This window comes from Schistocerca gregaria, chromosome 2 (genome assembly GCF_023897955.1).
Source record: "Schistocerca gregaria isolate iqSchGreg1 chromosome 2, iqSchGreg1.2, whole genome shotgun sequence".
NCBI classification, from domain to species: Eukaryota; Metazoa; Arthropoda; class Insecta; order Orthoptera; family Acrididae; genus Schistocerca; species Schistocerca gregaria.
The window spans coordinates 650,903,107-650,915,486 of record NC_064921.1 but is presented as its reverse complement, the minus strand read 5'-3'; the positions used below and the strand labels follow the sequence as shown (position 1 = coordinate 650,915,486).

The 12,380-nt window shown below is 42.8% G+C and overlaps 1 protein-coding gene across 1 annotated transcript in view; it reads left to right on the top strand.

The window, feature by feature from the left end:
• LOC126335919 (Down syndrome cell adhesion molecule-like protein Dscam2) overlaps positions 1 to 12,380 on the top strand; it is a 627,039-nt gene that overhangs the window by 213,492 nt on the left and 401,167 nt on the right. The window contains exon 5 of the mRNA XM_049999393.1: positions 8,781 to 8,916. Coding sequence (XP_049855350.1) covers positions 8,781 to 8,916 — 136 coding nt within the window. The remainder of the gene's footprint in view (positions 1 to 8,780; positions 8,917 to 12,380) is intronic.

Here is a 12,380-nt window from a genome sequence, read left to right as displayed (position 1 = left end):
ACAGAATGCCCTTCCAGTAATGAGGAATGAACAAAAATATTGTCCGTGGTTGTTCTACTGTTCCCTTGCACTCTCGTTGGAAAGAATACGGTTTGCATAAGATTATATGAATTAAGGAGTTCTACAAGCATCCTTTTCCTTGCACAGTCACTTATACAATTAATATTGAAGTCACCACATATAACTAACTTTTTGTATTTCCCATAAAGTGAACCAAAAACCTCATCTAGCTTTAGCAAAAATGTTATGAACTCGAAGTCTGGGGATCTATAAATAACAATAGTAAGAAGTTTAGCTCCACTAAATTTAACCACACCTGCACAACATTCAAACACTTTTTCAGTGCAGTACTTTGAAACATCAATTGACTCAAATAGGATACCGTTTTTCACATACATGACTACTACCCCACACCGCAAAGAGCTCCTAGATAAGCTGCCAGCCAACCTGTATCCTGGTAAAGGAAGCCTCTGAATTATCTCCTTATTTAAGAAGTGTTCAGATATACCAATAATTTCAGAGTCAACATCTATAAGCAGTTCACTGATTTTATCTCTAATACCCTGTATATTTTGATGAAATATACTAATTCCCTCATCAATCTGATACCTAAGCTTTGTTGAAAGTGGTTTCTTAGTTAGACAGGCTTCACTTAAGCAGGAATACCTATCAGCTGACTTCAATCTAAAAAAGGTACAGCTCGTCACCGGTGGTTCTACATAAAGTGTCGATGCAGCTAGCATCAATAATTACTTCCCTTTACTTTCCTTTTCCACCCCCCACCCTCCACCTTTAATTTACAGAAAACGCACCATAGCTGAGGATTCACTTATCTACGAGACCTGGGGCTTAGGGAATAGCAGAATTCCGTGTGGACGGGGCCGTACTCAGTTACTGTTGGTTGCTCAGTTTTCTTTAAAAAAAATCACGTATACTTTATTAGGAAACAGTTGCAAATAAGGTTGACAATAAGGAACAACTATCAAAAATTGACTGTCAAGACACAATATATAACAAAAAACTTCTTAAGAAAGTTGCACTGACGGCTGAAGGCCTTATTGACCAAAAAATTCAAATTATTGTTGGCTGGAGGCCCCAACAGTAATAACTCAAAAACCAATTTGACTGCTGAAGGCCTGGATAGCAAATTCTTAATATACTAAATACTACCAACGGCACCACACGAGCCGCAACGCGACTCAATATAATTAATGGCTTTCTCTTGCCACATGGACTTGGAGGTACTAATCAACCTAAAATTACTCCCAATAACTATAATTATTTTCTGCAAGTGACATAAGTAGTGGTGTAATGTTGTCCAGTACAACGTCCTCAGTCACAAATAAGAAATATCTGGACTTGTACCCGTCACACCCTGTATTTACTAGAACCCTACAGTTAAATTATTACTTTTTTATCAGCTTTGATAAAATTACCTCATAGTACTGCCCTTATCTTACAGTCTGCCTTCAACAATTTTTTAATTATCATTCCATTGTGGACTCTTTAACTTCAGCAGTGATGTTGAATCTCGACATGACAGTTAGTTATCTTTGCTTTTCGTTATTTCGCCTCCGGGGATACCTTTTAGCCATTTTGTTCACATTCCTGGCGATCTGCAATCGTTGTTCGGCCGACCAGAGTTACGTTTTGTGAGTATTTCTTGCGGCATATCAGTTTAAAAACTCGTGCTTAATAAACTGTCACAAACGATCGCTCCACAAAGGAAAATGTATGAAAGCACTTCTGTCATGACATACCAGTCGCCTGGATATGTAATTTGAGATACAGCCAGCGCCCACAGTATGAAGCCGGTTTTTGTTCCCGCAGTCTGCGTGTCCCTTATTGCTACAGACTACCCGTATTTTCGCTTTAACGTACGGTCACCCATACAAAAAAGGATTGCGTTACTTTTTCAGCTAAATGGGAAATTTATCACGTTAGGTCTACGAAAACTCCGTAATTCCATCGCGATTCGGAATGAAATTGAAAGTAGTTCAGATCCACAAGTAGTTTTTTTCGTTCATTGCAACGTGGCTTGCGATGGAAATTAATATGGAACACCCCAATCTTTGTCGTTCCTGAAAGGATGTACTTTCCCCAGGACGTAGGGCAAATAAGAAATTTTATCAGTAACGGCAAAAGAAAAAAGTAAACTCGATTAAAATGATTACTAACGTAACTCTGACTTATGACAGTGTATTGTAACGATGCTTTATATCAAATGTATACGAATATGCTGGCGTCCATGGAATATTCATCTATCTGGTCCTCTTCTTTTTAATCTCCTCCGTTTGTAACTTGTAATTCTTCACCAGCAGGTTAAACTACTTGAGAAAGCGCTATATGTCAGCGGTGTCACAGCGATCATGTTCCCAAAACGCAACAGTCATTATGGATACGAATCGTTTGGGCTACATATGCTACATTTGTTCAGTGCTTGTTGAGGCAATCTGTTATCACAGTCTTTGTTCGATCGTATTAACACGTAAGTTTCTTGAAGTGATTCGTATGTATGAGGAAGTCGTTCATAGGGTGACAGCAGGCTTTAACGCACCCGAAGTGTAATAATATTCTTGTCTATGCCTCACCTACCAAAACCTGTGTCTGAAGAAGGTTGAATTGTTACGAAATAGACTGGCATTTAACTTTTAGTGAGCATGATGAGTTTGTTAAACCTTTAGAAGAGATACAGCTCGCATTTTGTCATTGGCATTAATCTAAAGTTATCCCTGGCAGATGAAAAATAAAACTATCAGTTGAAAGTATAATGTCAGTTTAAGAGCCCGCAAGTTTTTTTCTGTTTTATTACTTTGTTCAGTCAAGATCACAATTTTAATTTCTTTAACGACTATTTCGACCACTGTCCTCATCAGATTCTATTAAAACATAAAATGAATGCATAACATTACCAACAAATGACTACTGAATGTTACAGTGCAATATACCATCTTCGAGTGTTTTTCTTCGTATGTACTGCACCCTGACAGATGTACTTGACATACACAAATAGCAGACGTGTATTTTCAATACAAGTAGCCACCGCTGCTAAATGGCATCGCTGGTAGTTTCGCACGATTTTCCTCGTTAGTGAAAAGTGAGTGGTTGCTGAAATGTCAAAGGTCTTGCCGCAGTGGTAACACTGGTTCCCATCGCATCACCAAAGTTAAGCGCTGTCTGTCTTGGCCAGTGCTTGCATGGGGGACCATTCAGATCTGCCGAGCTCTGTCTGCAAGCGGGGTGCACTCAGACCTTTTGAGGCCAATTGAGGAGCTACTTGACTGAGAAGTCAAGGACCTGGCAACGTTTGCGAGAGCGGTGTGATGACACCATGGCCCTCCATATTCGCATACAGTGACGCCTGTTGGCTGAAGATGACATGGCTGTCGGTCGGTTTCGTAGAGCCTGCCGAGAAAGAGCGAGAGAGAGAGAGAGAGAGAGAGAGAGAGAGAGAGAGAGAGAGAGAGAGAGAGAGGGGGGGGGGTTGTTGAAATACCATTACAATATTGAACAGTGAATATTTTTGCACTGCCACTTATTATTAACCATAGGGCAAGTCTTTGTGGAACCAAATATGCACGCTTCGAATGGCTGCTTAGCGGTCATTAAGCATTGTTAAACTTCTTAGGCTACGGTTTTACGATCAAGAGTGATAGAACAGCAAAACCGAACTCATATTTGACTTTTAGAGTGGGGAATGGTAATAATCTAATATCTTGTGTAGTGGACTACTCACTGGGAGTGAAGCTGTGTTGTATAGCTTGGATGTGTTTGATTTGGATTGGATAGGAATTAACTAAACGGAAATAAGCAATAGTGAAACTCATTGCTAAGACAGCCCACATTTCAATAATTCCTTTCATTAACAATATGTAATGTTCAACAAAGAATCGTATTTTATGGTAAGATCTCTGAGTCGTAAGGATGTGTGCATGTGCCTCATCAGACTTCTTCAGCTCTCGGTTTTTCGATCCCTTGCGTGGAATCTACTTCAAGATCCTGCTGGTGCCTAGCTGACTTAACACTGTTGTAAGGTGTCAGGCAAATCCAACACCTTCCATGAAAACCCTGACATGATAAGCAAATGCAGTAGTATGTCACATAGCTCCGAATAAATCGTGACATTAAATTAACCAAAGTAATACGAGTAATGAGTGAGCAAATGGAATGCCACAGACTATCGCAAGAGTGCCTATATGGATGTCATACCTTCCCACGCGGAGACAGAGGGGAGAAACGAGAACAGAAGCCGAGAACAGAACCGTGTTAAGCTAGAAGGCCCTACGATAAGGGGCAGACACCCACGTCTCCAGGTAACCACCAGGACCACCCACAACCCATGTTAAAAGCTAGAGTCCTCCAGAAGAACAGTATAGATCTTACAATAACACTAAAAGGGCTACACCAGCCGCAAGTTTTTGCGTGATACTTTTTAGCGTCTCTGTTACATTGCAAACTTTAAAAACATTGCCCCACCACGAAAAGTATAACGTTTCTCATTCGATAGACAGAATTTTTGTAGGCGGAGCTTAAGGCTAACATTGAGACCCTGACTGGTCAGATGAAAACACAGCCAGATAGTTTTTTTTTTTAACCAACTTCGGTAAATTGTAGTAAGGAGAAGAAGAATTAGTTCCGAGACGGCGAGCTGGATGGCTGCTGCGCCGGCCGCCGCCCCCCTGACGAACACCGACAAGGTAATGAATGCACGCGATGCCACATAACTGCGCATAAAGCTTCACTCAGAACTGCAGAAGTCTCATCTGTTACACCCCCTTTTTGCGTAATACTAGTGTCGATCGTCAATTAAAGCTCATGGTGTTAACATTTGCCACTCGAAGTAAAAATCTTAAAAATGATGATTTTTCTGTTATGTAGTTATTGAGAAGCCACATCAGCCAATGTAATTTACGACAAATTAGATAAGTAATTAAAGATAATTGAGGATCACTGTAGACCATTTTGATAGTTTGCTCTTTTGTGAAACTTAATTTAAACCTAGATTATAGATGTGATATGGCATAGGTCATCCTTCGATCCATTGTAGAACTTGGAAACCCATTCAGGGAATATTCGTTCACATTTTTGTTGAACGCAGTTGGTTTTTATCATCCTGTATTAAAACATTTCCTTTTGTCAATAGTGCAATTTATAAACAATGTTTTGTGAGTATAATAAAATTTTCAATGGTAAACTTAACTGCTTTTTCGACGTTATTTTACCAGCTAACTAAAAATAGGAAAGCCTTGAACCCCTTCCACTAAATTTAATTAGTATTAAGATTCTTTTACAGGGAGTGCAGTGGCTCTGACGCTGAAATCATTAAGTATTTGGTTATATCATCGCTAGTCTCACTGAACTCTTCTGAGCTCTACATGTCATGTGTGGCCTGGCGTCTCCTTAGCAGCAACAGGTCCCAGGTTTAAACTAGTCAATTCCCTAAAAAAACACGCTCAGAGCGTCGTTGCGCGAAAGTGGTAGGCACACACGACATAGAACAACAGACACCACGCAAAATGTTAGACTGTCAGGAAGCCCGCTGGGGTGGCCAAGAGGTTCTAGGCGCTGCAGTCTGGAACCGCGTGACCGCTAAGGTCGCAGGTTCGAATCCTGTCGAGCGAAGTGGACCAGTGGTAGCATTCGGGAAGACGACGGTTCAATCCCGTCTCCAGCCATCCTGATTTACGTTTTCCGTGATTTCCCTAAATTGTTTCAGGAAAATGCCGGGATGGTTCCTTTGAAAAAGCACGGCCGATTTCCTTCCCAGTCCTTGCCTAACCCGAGCTTGCGCTCCGTCTCTAATTACCTCGTTGTCGACGGGACGTTAAACACTAACCACCACCACCATCGAATCCTGCCTCGGGCATGAGTGTGTGTGTTGTCCTTAGGTTAGTTAGGTTTAAGTAGTTCTACGTTCTAGGGGACCGATGACCTCAGAAGTTAAGTCCCATAGTGCTCAGAGACATTTGAACTATTTATTGAACTGTCAGGAATCGGTGTCGCTTCCGCTTATAAATGTTTGTTGGCGCGCCACTTCATGCGAAGACCACCAGCAACAACCGTTAACCGCCCTTGTGACACTATAACAACAATATTTAGCGAGCGCAGGCGTCACCTGCAGAGGAAACAGCAACCTTTAGAAATGGAAGCCTAGAGTAGCCATAAGCCGTATGCAACATGTGACCCTCGGCTAATATATTTCTGCAGATGTTCGCGTCTGTCGAGTGAAACACGTCAATAAAAGACATTTATACGCAACATTTGGTTTAGTATCTGATTTCAATATTTGCCCACTGACGACGATCAACTAATGACATCACGAAAATCATTACTCCTTAACTCCATTTTTCTAGAAAAGCGCCGGAAAGTAGCCTGCTGTAAATGAAAGCGACACTGTTTTCCATCAGTGTTTAGCCGTCCAGGGACACCAGTAGAATTCTAAAGAATATCACAGCGGAATGATCGTGGTCTTTTTTCAGATTGTGATCTTTTTTAAGGAGGCCGCCAGGAATTCTTCTTCTGAGCCAACATTTTCATCTTAGAGTAGCACTTGTAACTACATCCCCAGTTATTCAATCTCCATCTTCCTTTGTGGCTTTTGCCCTCTAAAACTCCCTGTAGGGCCATGGAAGTTATTCTCGGACGTCTTAATGGAAGACCATTTGCTTGTCAACGTCTTCCATAGACTACTTTCCTCACAGATTCTGCGGAGAATCTCCATCCGTATCAGTGAACCTAACCATCACATCACAAGTGTTTCGATTCTCTTCTTTTCCGGTTTCCCAACAACATATATCTTACTGCCACGGAATGCTGTATTGCAAACACAGTACCACTTACTTCTTCCTCAACCTAATGCCAAAATTTGATACCAGTAAAATTCTATTGGTGACGAATGCCATATCTGCTAGTTTTAGTCTGCTTTTTATGTCTCATTGCTCCGTCCATTATAGGTTATTTTTCTACCAGCGCAGCACGAGTTCCTTAACCTCAACAACTTCGTGATCACCATTTCTGATGTTAATTTTCTCGCTGTTTTCATTTACACTATTCTCATTAATTTCGTCTTCGTTCGTTTTACTCTCAGTCTATGTTCTCTGCTCATTAGATAATTCATTTTGAAACATCCCCTTTGTATGTGAAGAATGACAGAGCTAGAAAAACTCTTACGTTATTTGATTTTCAAACAGCTGAGCAAAACTGAGCGTACTCAGACAGTTCTCTCTTTACTTCTTCTGATCATCACTAATCTGACACAATAATTTAGCACAAATCAATCTGACTTTCAATAATCCCTACAAAAGAGTGGCCCTGACTAACAATAACCTATACCTTTCATAAATCACTTACCTCACAAAAATCTTCGTTACTCGAACTACTGCAATACAGCTAGCGCCAATACCAGCTAAATAAAAGATTCTAACTACTGAAGGCATTGACTGCTGATAGGTATAGTTAGTATATGAAAGATTTTGATGGATAACAAACAATGTATTTACCTTCATTGTGTTCAAAAGTCATATATCAGTTCATGAAATCCAGTCCAAATTTCCTTCTTCTGACGGACACACGTCCAGATCGTCCGATCATAGTACCCCTCAAAAAGTTGGCATCTCTCCCCCCACATCCACCACTGCTGGCCGCTCACTTCCAACTGCCCATGTTCACATCCAACTGCCCAACGCTACACTAGCGAATATTCCAACAAAGAGTCCAACCAGCCACACACTACACAGCGCAGTCAGCGATTTTCATACAGAGCACTTCATGGTGTTACCAACATCAAAACCTAAACAGCTTACTTACAATTTCACTCAGCAGATCTAGTAATTCTTCTTCACATTCACTGCGGACAGCAATATCATCTGCAAATCTTACGACTGATATCCTTTCACCTTGAATTTAAATCTCACTCTCGAACCTTTCTTTCATTTTCGTCACTGCTTCTTTGAACTGCGCCGTTTTACGAGATCGACGAATCCCATAGACGCTTCTCATTTTTCCTCATTCTTGCTTCCGTTATCACCCGCAATGTCAGAACTGTTCCTTTAGTACTTTTATCCTTCCTAAAGACAAATTGATGGTCATCTAACAGATCTTCAATTTTTCTTTTCCATTTTTCTGTATATTATTCATTTCAGCAAATTGGATGCATGAACTGTTAAGCCGATTGTGCGATAATTCACGCACTTGTCGGCTCATGCTATCCTCGGAATCGTGTGGGTGATGTTTCTCCGAAAGTCAGATGGTACATCTCCAGTGTGATACATTCTACTCACCAACGTGAGAGTCGTTTCGTTGCCACTTCCCCCAATGATTTTAGAAATTGCAGTGGAATGTTCTGTATCCATTATGACTTATTTGACTTTAAGTTGTCCAGAGCACTTTTAAATTCTCGTTAGAATACCGGATTCCTCACCGCTTATTTGTCGATTCCTGTTTCTGCGTCTATCGCGTCATCACAGAGGGCTCAAATGTACTCCTTCCACGCATTCGATCTCTCCTCTACATTCAACAGTGGGATTCCATTACACTCTTAATGTTACCACCCTTGCCTATAATTTCAGCAGATATTGTTTTGACTCCTCTGTATGCTGCGTTAGTCTTCAGACAATCACATTTCCTTTTCCGATTTCTTCACATTTTCAATGCAGCCATTTCGACTGGGTAGCTCTGCATTTCCCATTTGTTTCATTCTAAAGTGACCATGAGAGCTTAAAAGAAGATCATTTCTTTGAAAAATATGCATAAATCTTGACATGGGTGACTTGTTGTTGCAGGCGGCCGGTACTCGGTGTTCGCCTCTGGGGAGCTGCACATCCGGCACGTGACGCACGCGGACGGCGCGCTCGCCTACCGCTGCGAGGCCAGGCACAGGCTCACCGGGGAGACGCGGCTCAGCACCGTCTCCGGCAGGTGAGTGCTCTTAACTGTTGGACAGTACAGTACGCTGATGGTGAGGCAGTTGTAGCTCAGTCCCATCATGAACTACGGTTAATCCTGAATGCCTCTCTCAACCTGAATATCAGTAAAGCACAGGTCCCACACCAGTAAGTGCCTACGGAAGAACAATGAAACGTGTTACGCTGCCATTTGTTATATTATGAAACGTCCCCTTTGAACAATTATACATGACTCTGCTTAAACTGACACACAATATTTTTAGCGCAACGCAATCTGACTTTCAGCAATCCCTACAAAAGAATGGCCCTGACTAACATTAACCCATACCTTTCACAAATCACTTACCTCACAAAAATCTTCGTTACTTGAACTACTGCAATACAGCGAGCGCCACTACTGCCAGCTAAATAAAAGATTCAAACTACGGAAGGCACTAACTACTGATAGGCATAGTTAGCAAATGAAAGATTTTAATAGAGAACAAGCAATGCATTTACCTTAATAGTCATAATATATATAGTAGTTCATGACATCTAGTCTTACAAATTTCAAAACTCCGCCATTTCTCTCCCAACATCCACCACTGCTGGTGGCTCACCTCCAACTGCGCAACGCAACGCCCTGTTAACAGCCAACAGCCCAACACTACAATGGCAGACAACAATGCAAACTAGCCACAGACTGCACACAGCACAGCCAGTGATTTTCATACAGAGCGCTACGTGGCGTTACCAATAAGAAAACGTAAACAGCCTACTTACATAGCCCCCATGCTAGCCACAAAAAATTTTGCAAATTGTTTTGGGCAGTGGCCAATACAGATTTGAAAAATTTTTCATAATTACAATAACAAAGAAATCATATGCACACACTTATTGATACAATGTTCGTCAAAACTAAAATTTTCTCACAGTCCATAAAGACAGTCCTGATCATTCATCACAGTAAAATTGCAGTGTTTTTCTCAAAGTCTGAGCAGTAAAAGAAAATGCACATGGAAGTAGTGGATTTCCATGCAGTCTTGAAGAAGTAGTGTTGTCCTTCCAACGGAAAGACAGTGCTGATTCGTGACATGCAGATAGGTAATGGGCCACAACAGAGCAAACCCACAGCAGACTCCATCGAAGTTTTGAAGAATATTGGTAGGTAGGTCATCACAGAGCAGACCCACTGCAGTGTTGTTAGAGAGTACGGTATTGATGTTCCACCAGAGGTGCATACCCACTGTAGTCCTTGTAGAAATAATACTATTGGTGGGTCATCAAAGGTGCAGACCCACTGGAGTTCTCGTAGAGACGGCCAGCAGCCATCTGTTGCGACTGTGCAGGTGCACAAACACCATCGAAGAGTCTTGCGGAGAATGTAGCAAGTCCATCAACCACCACTTGTGCACGCACAAAGTTTTGGAATTGTCCTTAGAACCAGAAATGCTGATAACCAGTCCCTTGCTGAATTATCAACACATGTGCAAACACTAACAGTCGCTACTTCTCACATATTGTCCATATACTATGACCAACAGAAAGGTGTGCAGTGAAATGTAATTACAAGTTACTTGAATTGATGAACTGGGGTCAATTACAATTTTATAACATAAGAATACAATAACAAAGGTACAAAATACATCATTAAAGAACATAACAATATAGATAACATTTGTAGTAAAACAGGCTTTACAAAAGAATGTGACATACCACAGCCGAGAGCAGGTGGGGGGAAACTGGACAGACGATGGGAAAATAAAAAGGTGGGGGGCGGGGGGAGGAGAGGAAAAGCGAAGGGGGGCGGGAAAGGAGGATGAGGACCCTTAAGAGGGGTGAGGGGTGCTGGGCAGACGCAACAGGGAGTGGGGAAGGCAGAGGAGGGGAATACAAAAGGGCTCGGCAGGGGGGGGGGGGAGAAGGGAGGTAGGGAGAATTTTGATGGGGAAAAAAAAGAGGCTTGGAAGGGGGGAGAGAGGGAGCCTGGGAAAAGGACAGAGGAAAGGAGGGGGAGTGAGGATCAGAGTTGATAGGAGGGATTGGAGGGAGAGAGGGCATCACCCGGGAGGGGTAGTTGGTGGAAGCCACCTTGGGAAAGGAGATGAAGGGTGTAGAGATGGAGGGCTGGGGAGACACACGGGGCGGGAATGGGAGAGGAGAGGAGCAACCAGGGGGTGAGGGGGATCAAGGTGGCGGGAGGTGTAGAGTATGCGTATATGTTCGAGGAATAGGAGCTGATTGGGGAAAGGAATGAGGTCATAGAGGATCCGCGTGGGAGATGGGACTCGGATATGGAAGGCGAGGTGGAGTGCATGACGCTCAAGGATCTGGAGGGACTTATAGAATTTGTAGGGGGGGGGGGGGGGAGGGTGGCTGCCGGGACTGTTACGGTTTTAGCTTATATAGGCATGATGACATCATCAGCTGCCAATCAGATCGATCCAATGTGGCCCGGGCGTGCGTAAGTGGACCCGGGCAGCTAGCAGAGCTATTGCCCGTGGCAGTACTGGTGACGTCAGGTGGCACCAGGGTCAGGCGCCACGTTTGAAACTGCCGCTCCCGCGCCGCGCATCTGTCTCTGCTTTCTTTCAATGTTTTTTATCTTGGGAGAATACATATTTTCTTATTTTGAGATCTATTTTAGAGTGCTTACAAGGAAGAATAGTTTCTTGCGCAGTGTGATTGCTACCTAGTTGAAATATTTTGTGGTAGCTACGTTTATCATGAGTGTAGTCTTTAACTTATTTTTTGTCACAAATTTGAACGTAACGTCAAAATAAGATGGGCCTGCTTATGTTACAGCAAAATAGCTCGAGCTGTGTTACTTTATAACATAGACTTAGGTATGGTGCATGAAACGTTTGATCCTTCAATGGGTGAACCAACATGGCTTCGCGGCCTGGGCCTGTACCAGCCGCGGCTCGCGAGCTCCGGGCCAGCCAGGCTGGACGGCTGACGGGCTGGCAGGCCAGCTACAGCCTGGTGCCGAAGCGAGCGAGCCGCCGGTGGGGGTCGACATCCCTCCCACCCTCCCACCCTCCCCACCGGGACGGACTTGCGCATGGCTCCTCGCCAACAAACTCATTCAAATCTTTCTCAAATGTCAATAAAACGTTATTGATCACTGAGAACCACTTGCTCCCAAGATTCAACACTCTGAAAACATTACCTCTCGTCTCTCACGAACAGAATGCAGATATTTTTAACGGCTCTTTCACGCTCCACCTAGTAGAGATGCTCTGCAAAGTGCTGCTTCCTTACAGGATTTTTCAAAAGTTTGTTTCGAATGCATGATGGAAGGACACTTACCATCATCGGAAAATCACTCACCCTTAAGCCTGAATAGGAGACTCAGACGGATTACGGAAAGATCGACCCATAGTCAGTAGGCTGGATAAAGCACACTTTCCAGTGGATACCAGAAATAAGCTATGGAGTACACAGTGGTCAAGCAGACGGTCCCGTGATCGCCGCCAGGAATAATCTGTAGCGCGA